The 16,237-nt window shown below is 41.0% G+C and overlaps 3 protein-coding genes across 5 annotated transcripts; 1 reads left to right on the forward strand and 2 right to left on the reverse strand.

Moving 5' to 3' along the window:
• The first annotated feature begins 806 nt into the window (after positions 1-806).
• Positions 807-2,225, forward strand: aqp12 (aquaporin 12). The gene is made up of 3 exons (XM_030727707.1): positions 807-1,587; positions 1,744-1,860; positions 1,942-2,225. Exons 1-3 carry the CDS (start codon positions 993-995, stop codon positions 2,067-2,069), a joined length of 840 nt encoding a protein of 279 aa, XP_030583567.1. The 5' UTR covers positions 807-992; the 3' UTR covers positions 2,070-2,225.
• A 229-nt stretch (positions 2,226-2,454) lies between these two features.
• rpp21 (ribonuclease P subunit p21) lies at positions 2,455-4,355 on the reverse strand. Its single transcript, XM_030727709.1, has 5 exons — positions 4,210-4,355; positions 3,986-4,086; positions 3,035-3,117; positions 2,776-2,910; positions 2,455-2,624 (listed from the first exon to the last, which is right to left on the reverse strand). Exons 1-5 carry the CDS (start codon positions 4,264-4,266, stop codon positions 2,527-2,529), a joined length of 474 nt encoding a protein of 157 aa, XP_030583569.1. The 5' UTR covers positions 4,267-4,355; the 3' UTR covers positions 2,455-2,526.
• Positions 4,356-5,143: 788 nt separating this feature from the next.
• On the reverse strand, positions 5,144-14,715 carry pak2b (p21 protein (Cdc42/Rac)-activated kinase 2b). Of its 3 annotated transcripts, none has more exons than XM_030727851.1 (15): positions 14,452-14,715; positions 13,264-13,575; positions 13,054-13,160; positions 12,765-12,915; positions 12,569-12,600; positions 12,359-12,472; positions 12,078-12,213; positions 11,918-11,981; positions 10,482-10,530; positions 8,659-8,771; positions 8,372-8,489; positions 8,159-8,258; positions 7,872-8,068; positions 6,407-6,544; positions 5,144-6,247 (listed from the first exon to the last, which is right to left on the reverse strand). In XM_030727851.1, exons 2-15 carry the CDS (start codon positions 13,448-13,450, stop codon positions 6,161-6,163), a joined length of 1,593 nt encoding a protein of 530 aa, XP_030583711.1. In that variant the 5' UTR covers positions 13,451-13,575; positions 14,452-14,715; the 3' UTR covers positions 5,144-6,160. The 3 variants fall into 3 exon arrangements, with proteins under 3 accessions (XP_030583711.1, XP_030583709.1, XP_030583710.1); XM_030727849.1 differs by having other exon boundaries at positions 13,264-13,606; XM_030727850.1 differs by having other exon boundaries at positions 13,264-13,606; positions 14,018-14,715.
• Positions 14,716-16,237: the final 1,522 nt, after the last annotated feature.

Here is a 16,237-nt window from a genome sequence, read left to right on the forward strand (position 1 = left end):
GTCTCAACAGCTGAGATCTGGACCGCCAGGGCACACCTCGACACCTCCTGCCCTTGAGTTCTCTCCCCAGGCCTGGCTCCAGGGTGGGGCCCCGGTAATCCTGTCCCAGCAGGGTAAACTGTTCCTTTCATCTTTTTTTTTTCCTCCTTCTCGTCCACATCGAAAGCAGACAGCTGAAGTGGTTCGGGTAATCTAATCAGAATGCCTCCTGAGCGAGGTATTTTGGGGATGTCCTACTAGGAGGAGGCCCCGGGGTTTACCCAGGACACACAAGAGATTTTTATTTTTTTTTTTGAGTTGCCCTGGAAACACCTTGGTGCTGCGATGAAGGAGGTGGCTGGGGAGAGGGAGGTCTGGGCTGCGCCCCCAACCAGCCCCGGATAAGCAGTAGAAAAGAAATGGGTGGACCAGTGGGGCCTGTCCCACAGTTTGAGAACAACTGCTTTACTGTATGCTGTGTGCTGATTTTGTAAAGAAAGCACTTTATCTGTGAAAACTTAAAAAAAAAAAAAAGACTAATTTCCTGGACATGGGTGGGTTTTGTGTTAACCTGCTTGCAAAAAATGCCAAAACCCTTAGAGAAAAGTTTTTAAACATTAACTTGCAGCAATACATGCTTCAACTGAATTTACTTTACAGACTCCAAGCTAGATGTATAATCTTCACACATGAATGTTATCTAAATCAAAAGATGAAAAAAAAATCATCAGCTTTGTAGCATTAGGAAATAAATTCAGTCTATTTTTCTTCTAGACATAGTGGGGAATCTTTGGCACAATAACAAATGACCACTGAATGAAGGCCAGCTTCCTGACCTGACCTTGGAAAAGCCCATGTGTATTCTGGCAGGTGGTTGTAGGATAAAAACCTGACGTGTCTCTGATAAGAACTGTGCGTGTGCCACGTTGCCAAACAGTGAGTACAGTCATAAATTGAACCCCTCACTAATTTCATTTTCTTCAAAAGATAGAAGGGGACATCTCCTCTGAGCCATGTCTGGACTGAACGCCTCTCTCGGATACTTCCTGACTGCTGTGATTTTTGCAGCCTCAGTTCGATATCTCCTTAAAAAATGGCCACGGTTCAGCTTTATCTCAGAATTTGCGTCCTCTTTCATGCTGGTGGCATGTTGGCTGGAGGTGCAGACCATCGTGGATGTGGGTGAGTGGGCTGGGGGCTTGGGTCCTGATGTGACTGTAACCATACGGTTCGTGGTGCTGCTCACGCACGGTGTGATCTGTGGTGATGTGTCAGGGAATCCCACCCTGGCTGTGCAGAAATTCCTGCAGTTTGAGTCCTCTACCGTACCCACACTGCTTGCTGTTGCTGCCCAGTTTGTTGGGGCTCACCTAGGCCTTCTTGCAACCACATACTACTGGAGCCTGGAGCTGACAGACATGCACATGATCAAAAATCTGATGGCCAGAGAGTGCAGCACATCTCTGCTGGTCCCTGTGCTTCAAGGATTTTTTACTGAGTTTGCCTGTGCCCTCATCTTACACCTCATCCACTTAATCCTGCAACGCAGATCTGCTCTGATCCGAACACCCCTGATCGCTGTCCTCCTCACATTCCTGTCCCATACAGGTAAGCTTGGGTGAACTGGCTTTTTCCCGATCATTACGTTATTTAAGCATTTCATTTTCTGCTTTTTCACTGATGACACAGGACCTCTTAAACTGTTTAATATTGGCATGGAGTGTTTAACCAGCTAAAACTCTATTTGTCCTCTCTGTTCTCCAGCCAGAAGTTATACCTCAGCTTACATAAATCCATCATTGGCGTATGGACTCACCTTCTACTGTTCTGGATTCACCTTCGCAGAGTATGCAGTTGTCTACTGGCTGGGCTCTTTCACAGGTAAATTAGATTAAATGTGCATGTCCTTTAAAGTATTTAAAAGTGAACACAGCACATACAGTGAATGTTTTTTTTTTCTAGGCATGACTTTGGCTGTCTTCTTGTACACGGGCCATATTCCAAGGATTTTTGCCAAGAATTTACTATATTTCCAGAAGACACGTTTCAGAGTGCCAAAAACAGACAGAGCAGAAAAGAAGAAAATGTGAAGAATTATCCTATTTTTTTTAAATATACAAACCTTGAACTGACAGCCAGTGCTCAGTAGTAAAACAGTGTTTTTAATTTAACAGTTCTGTGTGAAAAAAAAAAAAATTGGTATTTAAAAATAAAGAAAGAAAGAAAATTTTCATTTTTGTCCTCCATTTCTTATTAAACCATGACAGAAATTCCTTCTTTGGAGCAAAACTGCCATTTGCAACATGTGTAAGACACAATTTAATAACCATGAAGTAGTAGCACCAAAAATAACACTGTTACACACAGCCTTGTGAAGAGAAAAGTAAAAAAACAAAAATGAAAATGAAATTAAAAGAAGTCTTCACTTAAATAATATATGGAAAAAAAAAAAAAAAACTTCCGTAGTCTGTTGACATGTTTTTTTTTTTTTTTTTAAATCAATTACAGTCTTTTCTATGTTGAGTAAGTAGAGGGAAACCACTGCTGTTATGTGCTGGTTGTACCCTGAGCAGAACTGGGTTTCGGCATCTGTGACCCATCATGCTTTGTGTCTTTTGGCTGATTTTTAGCAGAAGTGCTTGAATCTGTACAAAAGAATAAAATCAATACAAAGTTTGTGTCACAAAAGTCATCTGTGCAAGTGAGGAGTGAAATACAAATTTGATTCATTTCTGAATTTGGCAGTATGTTTATATAGTTTTGTAATTATATAATACATAATTTTATGTTTCTCACCTTTCTGCTTTTGCTGCTCCAGCTGAGCCTGAGGTCGGTCTGCCCATAAACAGTAGTCTGGATTGTTCAGTAAGGTCTTCCTCTGTCCACAACTGAGACATCTCACCACAGTAAAGCGAGTCTTTCTGTTTTTTCCTTATGAGAGGGAAGTCAATCAAAATAAAATTACCCATTTTTGAAACGCATAACAACAGAAAATAACTGCCTACATTAAGTATGCATTAAAAAAAATAACAGAGGAAAAGGCAAACTGGCTTACTTCTTTGTCTTGTTGTAGCAGTTACACCCGGGATGAGCAACGAGCAGCACCTCTTGCACAATGTTCTCTTCACTGATGGATCTCTGCATAAATTGAACCATTAACATGTTAGCCCCTCTTTTAGTATGTTCTGACTGTGATATAGTCCATCAGCTCCAAACGTCTCTTATTAATGTACGTGAATCTTTACACAAATATGCACTGGCATCATAACACTTGTTTCCAGTGTAGTCAGAAACGTCCGCACTTAGTCACTTGAAGGCCGTTTTGTAGAGTTCCTGTTCCTCCTCGCACAAATGAACAGATTCTGATCCTGCTGCTGGGTTGATGCTCTCTACACCTCTGTCCAGCTCTCCATCTACTGGTATTCCATCCACACTCTTGAGACAAACCTTCATCCTGGAGGAGCTGGACTACCTGTTCAATCTGAATGTACTACAAGTACCATCTCAAGCTACCAGTAGCAACCCCCCCCCCAAAAAAACCCCCAGCAAAAGCAAAATTAGAGAAAAATCAGGCAAGATGGATAAGGAGAGAGCAGCGGTCTGTGGCCACACCTGTAAAAGCATTCAGTGTTTGGGGGTTGTCTTCTTGTTGGCTCTCCAGTGCATTTGTTGTCACTTTCATTTGCACCAAAGCAGGTGGAATGGTTTCTGTTTCCTAACTGGACAGATATCCCTGAAGTTTAATTGAATTCGTCTTACACTTATCAACTGTCCCCTTCACTTTTTTTTTTAAAGCAGTGTACATATTTTCAGTTAACATTTGACACTTATTTATTTTTTTAATTGTGACTTTTTCCATCTTAACAGTTTAATAGTAGCTGGTCTAAAGGAAGCTCAATGGGACACAGAGCTGTATTACTGTTTTGCTCCTCAGATAATGTTATTGTATTTGGTTAAAATCAGTGTTCAAATACACTTGATTATTGGATGGGTAGACTCAACTTACTGTCTGAGAACAAGACGTTTTGCAATTGTCTTCTGTGTGAAGCTGTAGAAACGAGCCAGCTCCACATTTTCGGGATTTTGAGCTAAAACACAGTGTGCAGCCTGTCGAAAAATAAGAAAGAAAACAACTGAGCGGCAACATTCAATACAGCATGTTAGCAATCACGTAGCATGTGACCACTGCCGACAGCATCGTGACGACAATTAACTAAAACTTTCTCCAACCTGGTAAAGGTAGTTCAGTCTTTGGAAAGCTTCTTTGTCTTTCAAGTGGAGTGCCATTGCACACGAAGGTCAGATAACAGTTTAGCCCCGATGTTAACAGCAGACTTACTTCGAGCTAGAGCTGCATGACCCTCCGCAAGTCTCAACAACTGATATACTTCCGGGTTAATCCTTCAAAATAAGGGCGCACAACAAATTTACACACAATGATTTTTTAGCAACATTTGATCAGGAATAAACTGTCTACAGGCATTTAATGACCTGACAACGCATCTTGCATCTGCACTGTAGAGTTTAGTTACACTAACTTAAAGCCAATAGTGATATTGCATTGAATTAATTGATTCTATTACAAAGATTTCAATCAATTGCAGGGCTTCACGCATCATGGCCTCTCTATTTTTAAGATTAGGCTCAAAACTTTCCTTTATGATCAAGCTTATAGTTAGGGCTGGACCAGGTGACCCTGAACCATCCCTTAGTTATGCTGCTATAGGCCTAGACTGCTGGGGGGTTCCCATAATGCACTGTTTCTTTTCATTCACCTTATTTACTCTGTTTGTACTTCACTCTGTATCTAATCATTAATTATTATTAATCTCTTCCACAGCATGTCTTTTGTCCTCTCTCCCCTCAGCCCCAACCGGTCGTGGCAGATGGCTGCCCCTCCCTGAGCCTGGTTCTGCTGGAGGTTTCTTCCCATTAAAAGGGAGTTTTTCCTTCCCACTGTTGCCAAGTGCTTGTTCATAGGGGGTCGTTTTGACTGTTTGGTTTTCTCTGTATTATTGTAGGGTCTTTACCTACCTACCTACAATACAAAGCGCCTTGAGGTGATGGTTTGTTGTGATTTGGCTCTCTGTTGTGAATTGAATTGAATTGTGGCTTTAGAAGAAAAAGGTGATCTCTCTACACATCAATCACATTCACACCCAAATCACAAAAGTAAAAACAGCCGAATTTATTTGTATGTGCAGACAAGGTTGTTAGTTGTCCAGAAGAGAAACAGTTAACAAATTGTCTTTACCAGCCATTGTATCTAACCAGTATCATATGGTCACGTTTTTCAAACTAATTATTAAGTACACAATATACACATGGGAAAAGAGCATTTGTTTAGTCAACAAGGACACAAAGGACAGAGTTCAACATACAATACTCAGTTTTAACAACAGAGAAGAAAGTAGAAACCCTGTCAATCTAACATTTTAATTTGCCCGTAAGGTGCACCTCTGGCATCAGGAGACTATAAAGATACAGGGAAAGAACAGGTACAGTAGCTCTGTCTGGTGTGACAGACTCAGAACACCACAATAACAACACGTTCATGATGATGACCGCACTGAAATGTTTCCTATAAAACCAACATTAAAAGAAATGTCCACAAAACATGGGTGGATGTGGAAATAGCAAGAGTGTTCACTGACTGAGAGAATAAATGACAAGAAGGGGGACAAACATGAAATTCAAGTATCAAAATAACTAAGACACTGACGAGCTTAAAGGGTCAATTACAAAGGTAGTAAAAATCATGGGAAGAGAGACACTGACACAATCAACAATACATTAGGCAACATTTTGCATTTGTTTAAGGCAGTTGATTAAAAAAAACTAAGTAGAACTAGGCATCTTCTTCATTCCAAGTTAAATACAAGCCTAGCCCTAACTTATCACCAGAAGAATTGATGTACAAAATGAACTATGCCCGACTCTGAAACTAAGCACTTTAGTTTGACTTGTCTTCTGACATCTGAGAATGAATAGAGTTCATACGGACAGCGGTGGGGTTGTGCTCTAGATTTTTGGTCTTCTTCACAGTGAGGTTTGTCAGGGCTTATAAGGCTGGTGCGTCAAGAGTGGCAAATCACTCTCAGCCTATTGTCTGGCACAAAATCTATATAGTTGGCACATATCTGTGCACAGCATGGGAAGGCAGGATGGCTATTTTCGTCAGCTAACGATTGCTCTTCATGGCCTCCTTGGCTGCCAAGATGAGAGGTGTGAGACTGGAGAGGGGCTTTGCCAGTTTCAAAAACGGATGCTGAAAAAGATCAACAAAGAGAAGAGGAGGATAGAACAAGAAAATATTGTTAACCCAAATCACAATTTAAAGTAAGAACACTGAGAAGTCACATCTCTGCCTCCCCAAAAGAAAAAGAAAAAGAAAAAACAGAAGCCAATAACTGGAAAAGTTTGTAACCTGGAGGAGGTCTTTGCCACTGCCTCTTTTCTCTACATCCATTTCCAGGCACAGGTTTAGAAAATCTCTGAAAACTGGAGACAGCTTCTCTGGATTCTGAAGCTCAGGTGTGCCATTTGTAGCAATTAGGTATAATGCCTGCCAAAAGGAAAGAGACAAGGAAAAAAAACAAAAAACAGACCTTTATAGCACAGTTCTGGGAAACAACGCACTTATGGCAAGTAAATCAGGTCAAACTGGCTGAGTGAGAAATGAGCTATGAAGGTTAATTGGAACATCACTTTCTAATCCTGCCCAGAGATATTCTAATACAGATAATGTTTCATGTAAAAATGGTCAAGAAACCACTTGACCACAGGATATATTTCCCACTATACCAAAGGTGTCTAAACTATCCATCCATCCATTCTCTTCCACTTATCCTGTTCAGGGTCGCGGGGGGGGCTGGAGCCTATCCCAGCTGACATAGGGTGAGAGGCAGGGTACACCCTGTACAGGTCGCCAGCCTGTCACAGGGCTAACACAGAGAGACAGACAACCATCCACACTCACATTCACACCTATAGGCAACTTAGAGTGACCAATTAACCTAACCCCAGTAAGTGCATGTCTTTGGACTGTGGGAGGAAACCGGAGAACCTGAATGAAACCCACGCAGACACAAGGAGAACATGCAAACTCCACACAGAGAGAGGTCCAGGCCAAGGTGGAATTTAAACCAGACCTTCTAGATGTCATTCTAGCTGTGAGGCAGTAGTGCTAACCACCGTGCCACCGTGCTGCCCTAAACCAAACTGTCTAAATTAAGAGGTGTGAAAGGCCTCTTTCCCACCAACAGGGTTCCGGAGCCCGTGCCGTAAATTGAACCGTTAGGCAGGTTTTCCACCGCCGAAACACTCGGTGCTCGGCCGAAAAAGGGTTCAATTCCGGCCCTGCGAGCTAGCCGGTCTCGAACCACGAACGCGTGACGAAAGTGGCAGAAGGGCGTGACTCTGCTGTCTCAACATCAAGTTTTCTACCATATTACATATGTATTACATGAGAAAAGCGCAGCGATTTTCACGGCTGTGAATTAGGTTGGGCTCTAAGGCTGAACTTGCTGCTTTGTTTCAGTTCATATCACAAAAGGACAAAAACACAAAGTGTGTACTTGTCGTCTTGCTCTAATCGCTGTCTGTGTTTCCCTCTGTGCTGCACACAGATGCTGCAGTAGTTTGGTTTGGACCGTAAAACGTATTTGCAGCACAAAAAAGGGGAGCGTGTTCTCCCACGTTTGTGCGCTTCGGCTTCTGTGTCCAGACGAGGACCCGCCCACGGTCATACGTAAAGGATCAGTTCACAGAAACGCGGTGGGAACGCGGGCCCGTTCTTAAGCATTTCGCCGGTTCATCGGGAACAGCACGGGTACTGGCACGCGAACCGGTTCCTCGGTGGTGGGAAAGTAGCAAAAGTGTTCTGTACTCACTCGTAGTGGATTCTCATTCAGGTAGGGAGGCTCTCCTTCAACCATCTCAATGGCCATAATACCCAGTGACCAAATATCTACTTTAGGCCCATAAGCCTTTCTGGTCACCACTTCAGGAGCCATCCAGTAAGGCGTGCCTACCATGGTGCTGCGTTTGCTCTGCTCTGGAGTGATCTGGGCACAAAAGCCAAAATCGGCTGTGGAAGACATGAAGAAGAGTAAGCACAAAGTTAGAGTCGAAGCAGGCAACAATCCAAGTTTTACCATAAGAGCAGCACAGGACGTACTCAGCTTAACAGAACCATCCATCCCAAGCAAAACATTGTCACTTTTGATGTCTCTGTGGATGACCTGGTTTGCGTGCAGGAAATCCAAAGCTTGTAAACACTGTGAGATAAAAGAGTTGAGACAGAGAAAAACAGCTGTTTTTAAATCACACCTTTCACATAAAGTGAGGCTCAGTTTGGTTCACAGGATTCTGGCCACAAAGTGTAGCGTACCTCTCGGCAGACAGCAGCTATCTGGGCCTCATCCATACAGGTCTCTGTAACCACATCTGTCAGAGAGCCACCAGCAAGATACTCCATCACCACAAATAACTCCTCCCCCACCAGGAAACTGGTACATAAATACAAATACATGTTAACAGTCAGTTAAAAAAATACTACAAGAAAATCCCCAGTGTGCATTTCTGAGGATTTTTTTTTAAATATTTGAATTATCATTAGGCATACCACTCCCATGGATTTAAAAACCTGCCAGGCTGAAGGTTTCCGCTCACTCTCACCTGTCTAAAAAGTTGACAATGTTTGGGTTCTTTAGCTCCTTCATCACTAGAATCTCATTGATGATCAGCTCCTTCTTCGGCTGCTTTTGTAAGTTGATCTGTTTAATGGCGACCTGGCCGGTGTAAAAAAATAAACGACATTTAGTGCATTGTAGGTACATCACTTTGACAAATGTTTTCTCCTAATGTAAAGCATTAAAATGACACAGTAACCTGTGAACAAAGAAAAAAACACACACACACACACATTGTAATTTTTATTGAGCTCTGTTGCTTTTCATGCTTTTAGCTATTATGTGTATTGAGTACCATTTTTTTGGTATAATTAAAGTGTATACTATTTTTTGATATCTTTCATCAGATCTACTTGCCAGGTGCATTGCTAGGGACCCAAGGCAGTGCTGTACTGAATTTAAAGTTGTCTAAATGAACAGCCCCCTTATTACGGCAGTAACTCGAATAATTCGATTATAAATAATCCTCGACACAAATTTGTTGCTTCGATGCTTCGTTTAAACTCTGCAGTGCTCAGGTGTCACCGTGTAAGCGGAGAGTTTCACCCACATTAGCAGCATTAAAATTCTCCACCCCTCCGCTGTGCTGAGAATTTCTGGTGATATCTATTAGCGCAGTTTGCTAGCGGGAACTGCCATTAACACTAGCAATCATTCAGTAATGACACTAGCCCCCCCCCCCCCCCCCCCCCCCCCCCCCCGTTCAGTACCAAGGGGCTCCCTCAAAATACTTTTGATGCTTTAATCCCTGATTAGCCACTAAAAACAGACGTACAATAGCAACGCATTTTGGATGGCACGTGTGAAAACAAAGCATTACAACATTAAGCTCATGCAGCCCCCAGTTTTTCAACAAAAACACTGATAACGCAACAGCAGTAGTTTTACTGTAGTCTGTCTGCACACGCACGCCGAGTGCAAAGAGGCGGAGTTGTTACTGAGACGGTGAGCTCAGGTGGAGCGAAAGGAAACGTTTTCCTAGCGTCCAAAGCAGCAGCGCTTGTTCCTGTAACCACCATTAAAACCTTTACTGGGAAACAGCTGGAGGTCCTTCATCAACCACCTGATCAGCAAGTGTTAATATGAAGAAAAGAACTTTGTAGCTGCTCCACCCATCGCTGTTTGTTTTACACAGTGAAATTCTGCAGTAAATCTACAGAAGTTAAAATACGCAGATGCACCATTAACACGACAAAAATATTTCTTACCCGATTACTTGATTAATCGATGGAATAATCAACAGAATACTTGATTACTAAAATAATCAAAAGTTGCAGTCCTACAGTTTTTTTCTTGTTGTGAGAACCCAGGTCGTTACAAACTTTACTCCACAGCAATGTCTGAAAATGTAGTGATCCCAGTAGCTGTACACCTTCACTATTAAACAACAAATCAACAATTTGACCCTTCTAGTTGCAGCATATTCAGTGTTCAGCAGGTCATTATAAACTCAAACTGTACGCTAACTTATTACCACCCACTGTAAACTCTCTCAGTCACCATTTTTAGTTATTTCCAGCTGTCTCATAATCTATTTTACAAGTGACTAAAAAAAAATAAAATAAAGCTGAAGTTTAAGACCAATGTTTATGAATGACTGCAGTTAAAAGTAGTGTACCGGGATTACCTGCGTATTTTGCAGACACACCCAGTTCCTCCTGTCAACAACGGCTTCTACTACTGTCATTCTCCAAGCCGCTGTTTCTGATTAGGCACTGAAGTAGTATTATAATAGTCCCCCGAGCTACAACCCTATTTATTTTTTCATCATTTTGACACTTCCTAGTCCATTACTGAATCAGCCTTTACCTCCTGTCCTGTGGAGACATCAATGGCTGTGAATACTGTTCCTGATGCCCTGTAAAAAAAGAGGGAGATTACTTATTTACTTCTAAGAAACTATACACTCACAATTCATTTTTAAATGCACTTTTACTTATTAAAATGTTATATTTTTACAGAAAGTCAGTGATACTGAAAAGAACTTGTGTTTGAATTGCCTGGAATGATGATTTGTTTATAAATTTATTATCTGAGAAACAGGAACAACTAATAGGTAAGATGACTTGTCAGTTTCATAAAGCAAACTCTGTAAGTAAACCTCATGCTGATGAGTCTCCAAACTAAAAGCTGGTTGTGAAATTCTATTTTCCATTCAAGAATATTGGGATGTGATAATCAGAAGAGAGAAAAAGAAGACAAATGGCTCTGTTCGTTTTGGTAACACCTTCTGGAAAAAGCTGTTAAAATCAACACAATCCAAGTGTAAATTTGCTGTGGTTAAACAAATATTTTTAAAATATTAATCATATTTTGTTGAGTAAAAATGAAAGCATCATTAGCCTACTACTATTTTTGTCATGGTAAAGTTGCTCTAGGCTCTTTTCACGGAAGAAAAAAAAAAATTGGCTTGTCAAACTAGAAAAAGCAAACCTGTTACCAACAATGCCTCCCTCCTAGCCAAGTTTTCCAGTAAATAATTGCATAAGTTTAACAGACTGGTTCTTCCTACTGTGAATACCAGAGCCTGACTGATTATTAAGACCGATACTGACATTTGTTGATTTAAGAATCTGATATATTCGCCGATATTTTTTTCTTTCAGACACACAAAACATAAACAAATTTTCCTAACATTTGTTATGTGTAGTTATTTATCAGTCCACTTCTGCTCTGATCACTTGGCTGTCGTTTGTGGCTTTCTAAATGTATACCAGGAACATATTTAGAAGCAGCCCTTTTCTCAGTAGACAACGCAGTTTTGAGAAACTTGGTAAGACCCTTCCATATATTTGATTATGATATTTAAAATTAATAACTGTTTCAGTGGGTAACTTAGAGTCTTTAAGAGTCCATTTTCCAAGACCAGTTTGGGCATGAGCAAAATCCAAACAGCAGGCGCTGACGCTGCAAGTACTTCCTTATGTGTATTAACCTTCTCACCAGTATTGTCAAGCTTTGAGATAACATTTATTGTCTGATGGGTGCCATCTCTCCCTCCAAGTTGGAAAACTTGTGAACGAGTGGGGGAAGATAGTGTGAGAGAGGAGAGATGCAAATGTGGGCAATACAGCATCAAACTATTCTGACAAACAGCATTATGTCATCTTGTAGCTGGAAATCTATTGAGCTACCTTAAAAAAAAGTCAATATATAACCCAGCCCTAACACAACATAACAACAAAGAAATAACATAAACATAAATCCTATCAGACGCTCTGTGTAAACTGTAACTCTGCACTCACCCCTGGCCAATCTTTTCATATCTGGTGTACTTCTTCTTGGGATCCCCAATGCTGACTATGGTTCCTGTAAAGCAGGTTTAAATCATGTGTTTTAAAGGAAATGGCAAAAGGAAATTATATTTACATATTTAAGTGAGGCTAATAATTCAGAATAATTTACTCAGTTTGTCCATGATCTCTTCGTCTGACATCTTTCCCTTCCTTCCTTTTTGCCTGTCTGCAGTCTTGGAGGCAGCATCTCCATCTGGACATACGCTTGGAACAGGGAGGGGGTCGATGACAGAGCGAGTATGTATCTGCAAAATATACCAAAACAGTAACCAAAGACAGAGATGAATAAACACTGTTATTAAAAAAAAAACAAACCCATTAGCATTAGAAAGGGAAATGAATTCATGATCACAGTTACACAGTGAGGTCAATGCATGGCTAGTGACTTACACTCTTTGTGTGGTCTGGCCTTGGTGCCACAACTGGAGGAGGAGCTTCATCATCGTCATCGTCATCAATGTCTTTGATATTTGGAGATGAGGGTTCAGTGCCTTTTTTGGCAGCCTAATTTAAAGTCACAGTAGAGTTTGTTCACATGTACTGGACAAAACAAAGTATTTAAAAAAGGCCATACCTGTTGAAAGGTTCTAGGATACTTACTGACTGAGGCCCCGGAGTGAATGTGTCTTTTTCTGTGTGTAAAAACAAAAAGTGTCTCTTTAGTAACTATAATCACAAATTCAAAGGCTTTCATTTCAGTGGTTAACATTAAGCTGCGACACTCACTGATCAGTTCACCCCTTAATACTATGAGCTACCAAAGATGTAAATACACTGTTTAACTTGGGTGTCTCACCAGAGGATGAGAAGCTGAGGTACTTCTGGCGACCGTTGCCTGTAGAGTCATAGAACTTAAGAACATCAAGCACAGCCTGTGGGTTTTTCTTCTGCTCTGACTTGGTGATGTTTGAGGTCTGGAGTAGTCGAGCCCATTGCTCTGGCATACCCTAAGCATTAAAAGCAGATAGCAAAATGTGTCCAGTGGTATAAGCTAAAATCTAAAGCAAATCCTGTGTTTTGGTAGCAAATTAAAAGCAGTGCTTAGTGAGGGAAAAGTGAGAATAACCAAAAAAGTAAATACTCACCGTGAACTCCCCAGTTACAGCGTCAAACCCAACGTGTATGGTATGTTCAAAATCTGAAGGCGGTGAGATTTCTGGTCGCTCTTTGTCTCGATCTTTCTTTCTACCACCTGAAAGTAACCAAATTTTTATTGAAACTGAACATGCCAAAACTCATTACAAACACTAGACTTTAAATTATTTTAGCCCAAACATTTAATCTTTTTATCTCACTTTTTTCAGCCCCAGAGAAGATTGAGATGATCTTATTGCGCTTCCTCTCCTCGGGCACAGAAGGCAGAGGTTTAGAGCTGTGGTTGGCTGAGAGTGAGTCTTTTCCAGAGCCAGTGCTGAAGATAGTGCTGCTCATCCTGACCGGAGGGGCAGGGGGTTTATCCTCAGGATCTCCGTTATCACACATGGCTAGGAGGTGGTTGCAAGCCTCACAGGGATAACCAGGGAGTGGAATACAGCGTGTGAGGATGGTAAGCAGTGAGGGAGGAAGGTGGATCTCACATCAGCACGAGACACTGGTGTGTTCATGCACTACAGGAGAAAAAAATATACCAAGTAGTACCTGGAAGGGAAACAGATATTTGTAAGACTGACGATACTGTAATAAACTACAACAGGGTGTATTAATAACACAGGGAGCTACCCAAATAAAACAATAAGTGAAAGTTGCTATTTAAGCCTTGATAAATTGGGGGATGGTATAAAAACTGGTGAGCAGCGAGAAAAGCCTACACAAAGTTTGACAAGTTTTCAGTGTTATCACACCTTTTCTGTACTGGTGCAAAAGTTGCTGCAGAAACCTGCTGCACCGACTTTACAAAGTTAACTGCCTATAGAGTCGAGCTGAGTACTCAAACATAAACATAAATATGAAACGCAGGTGACTAACCCGAAAAAAGCAAGTCATACTTTCACATCTGAAAGGTGGAAGATGAGCACAGAAGACAATAAAAGAACGAAAGTTGCTCCTTACCTAGTGCATAAAAATGAAAAGCTTGCGCCTTCGTCCTTAAAATTAAGATTTAAAACGTACAAGCACAGCCACGTTTAGGAACCCATTATTCCATATAACGATGTTTCTACTTCTATGTCCACTCAAAATGCCCTTCAAATGAGTACCAACAGGGGCGGCTAGCAGGCTAACGCTAGGATAACTACTTGGCCAACAAGTGTGCTAGCTAGAAGCTAACATTAGCGAGCTATACGAGCGACTGCAAGCCTTAAATAGAGCTTTCAGCTAAAGCTAACTAGTGTTTGACAACCAGACTTGAGGGTTCCTCCACGACCCCCCGAGATAACACTGTTAAGCGGTGTTTTGAAATCACTAAGCACGCAAATTCTCAAACTATCCCGCACAAATGAGCTTTATTTAGCTGACGAAGGCGACGCAGGAGCAGCGAAGCTCACCGGAGATTCCACACCAGTTAAACTTGATTAGAACTTCACTCCCGGACGATCCTCGGCTGTGTGCAAAACGTCTGTATATCCTTTAAAAGTAACTCCACCGTAACGCGAGGACCGGTACATTCGGCGTATAAATAACTCAGTAAAAAGGTGACTCCAACTATTTACAGTGCAACTTTTCTTCTATCTTTTCGGCCCTTGGATAATTCCGCTATGGCGAAGGGGAAGCGGAACTACCGACCCAGCCCTGGCCTGTTCAATAAAATGTTTCAAATGAATGGTGTGCGTGTGAAGACAGTTTTCTGAAGCCGATACATTGTAGCCCGTGTGCAAAACTACACAGAACATACACGTGAGCTGCAATAACACGTTCTTGAGCACTGGGAATACTAAAAGTGAGAAACACGCTGAAACTTAATCAAGTGGAATTTAGAAGTTGCGTTTGGTCGAAAAGCATTTTAGGTAATGTAGTCTACATTTACAGCTATTTTTTTTTTTTTTTTTTTTTTAACTGCAGCACATTTGTTGTGCAAATTTTAACTATAATGTGGCATGTTTCTCAAAGTGATTTAACATTAATATAACATTTGCTTTTTTCTGCCCTGGGGAGGTTTAAATTGCCTAATTATAAGAGCGTAATTTTTATCGAGTACAACTTGGCTAATAATACGAGTGAGGTGACTCATCTCTGTGCTTGTCCTGCTACACACAAAGACATAAAGATATGTCTATGAAATGGTTATGAATTTTTCTCTAATGGTTAAAATTTTATTTGTGAAGAAGTTCAAGAAGTCACTACTACTTAAGGTTAAATGTGAATACTTGGCTCAATGGAGCTCTGACTGTTTGTCAGCCTGGCTACAGTGCTGAAAAGAAACCTGGGATTGCTTTTATTTTCTTCAATCAGCAATGAATAGTGAGATGTCCTAGCTTTACATTTGGGCTCATTTACATTTTGAGAGAAACCAGTTGAGTCTAATCATAGAGTAAATGCAGTGTTGAGGCTGTTGTTTTTAGCATCTACATGAATGTTAAAATCACCCACTATAATTATTTTATCTTAATTGGGCACGAAATCAGATAAAAAGTCTGAGAAATCAGATAGAAACTCTTACTAAGGGCCAGGTGGATGATAGATAACAAATAAAGCTTTTTCTATTTTAGTTTTCCAGTCAGGGGGAGAAAGCTAAGAGCCAGGCATTCAGTGAATTAAACTCTCGGTCTTTGGTTGATTAATAAGCTGAAGAGGAAGACTGCTGCTACTCCTTCTCCGGCCTGTGCTTCGAGGATTGTGACAGGATGACTCGGGGCTGTTGATTCATTTAAACTAACAGAAACCTGCTGTAACCAGGTTTCTGTAAGACATAATAAATCAATATGTTGATCAATTATTAAATCATTTACTAACAAGGACTTAGAAGAGAGATCGGCAGTGCAAGTGTGTGCTCTTAGTCGCCACGTGGTTCAGACAGAACAGTGGCATCACTGTGATTGTCTCATTTAGAGATGCTGTCTTTCAAACTGTTTTATGGGGATCTCAGGTGAAATATTACAATTTCTTACTACAGGGGTCAGAACCTGTACTAAGTATTTCTGGTGAAATGCTGTCCCTGTTGGTGAAAGTTTTAGTTAAATTTTGCAGAGGGTGATTACAAAACTACTGTGAAGACACAGTGAGACCCTGCACCACTCTTTGCTCACTATGCTGAGTGTGCCGCAGGCATCGCTCTGCTTGACACACTATATGATGATACAATTTCTAAATTACCCCAAATATTTTCTATGTAAA

This window comes from Archocentrus centrarchus, chromosome 4 (assembly GCF_007364275.1).
Source record: "Archocentrus centrarchus isolate MPI-CPG fArcCen1 chromosome 4, fArcCen1, whole genome shotgun sequence".
Lineage (NCBI taxonomy): Eukaryota > Metazoa > Chordata > Actinopteri > Cichliformes > Cichlidae > Archocentrus > Archocentrus centrarchus.

Excerpts from the sequence above, each read along its gene's own strand:
- aqp12 (XM_030727707.1), top strand. The coding sequence starts at position 993 with ATGTCTGGACTGAACGCCTCTCTCGGATACTTCCTGACTGCTGTGATT. Across the intron at positions 1,588-1,743 it reads CACATTCCTGTCCCATACAG|CCAGAAGTTATACCTCAGCT; the intron begins GTAAGCTTGGGT and ends TCTGTTCTCCAG. Across the intron at positions 1,861-1,941 it reads CTGGCTGGGCTCTTTCACAG|GCATGACTTTGGCTGTCTTC; the intron begins GTAAATTAGATT and ends TTTTTTTTCTAG.
- rpp21 (XM_030727709.1), bottom strand. The coding sequence starts at position 4,266 with ATGGCACTCCACTTGAAAGACAAAGAAGCTTTCCAAAGACTGAACTAC. Across the intron at positions 4,087-4,209 it reads GACTGAACTACCTTTACCAG|GCTGCACACTGTGTTTTAGC; the intron begins GTTGGAGAAAGT and ends ATTTTTCGACAG. Across the intron at positions 2,625-2,775 it reads GGAGCAGCAAAAGCAGAAAG|ATTCAAGCACTTCTGCTAAA; the intron begins GTGAGAAACATA and ends TCTTTTGTACAG.
- pak2b (XM_030727851.1), bottom strand. The coding sequence starts at position 13,450 with ATGTGTGATAACGGAGATCCTGAGGATAAACCCCCTGCCCCTCCGGTC. Across the intron at positions 12,473-12,568 it reads TCACTCCGGGGCCTCAGTCA|GCTGCCAAAAAAGGCACTGA; the intron begins GTAAGTATCCTA and ends ACTTTAAATTAG. Across the intron at positions 8,490-8,658 it reads ATTGTCAACTTTTTAGACAG|TTTCCTGGTGGGGGAGGAGT; the intron begins GTGAGAGTGAGC and ends TTTATGTACCAG.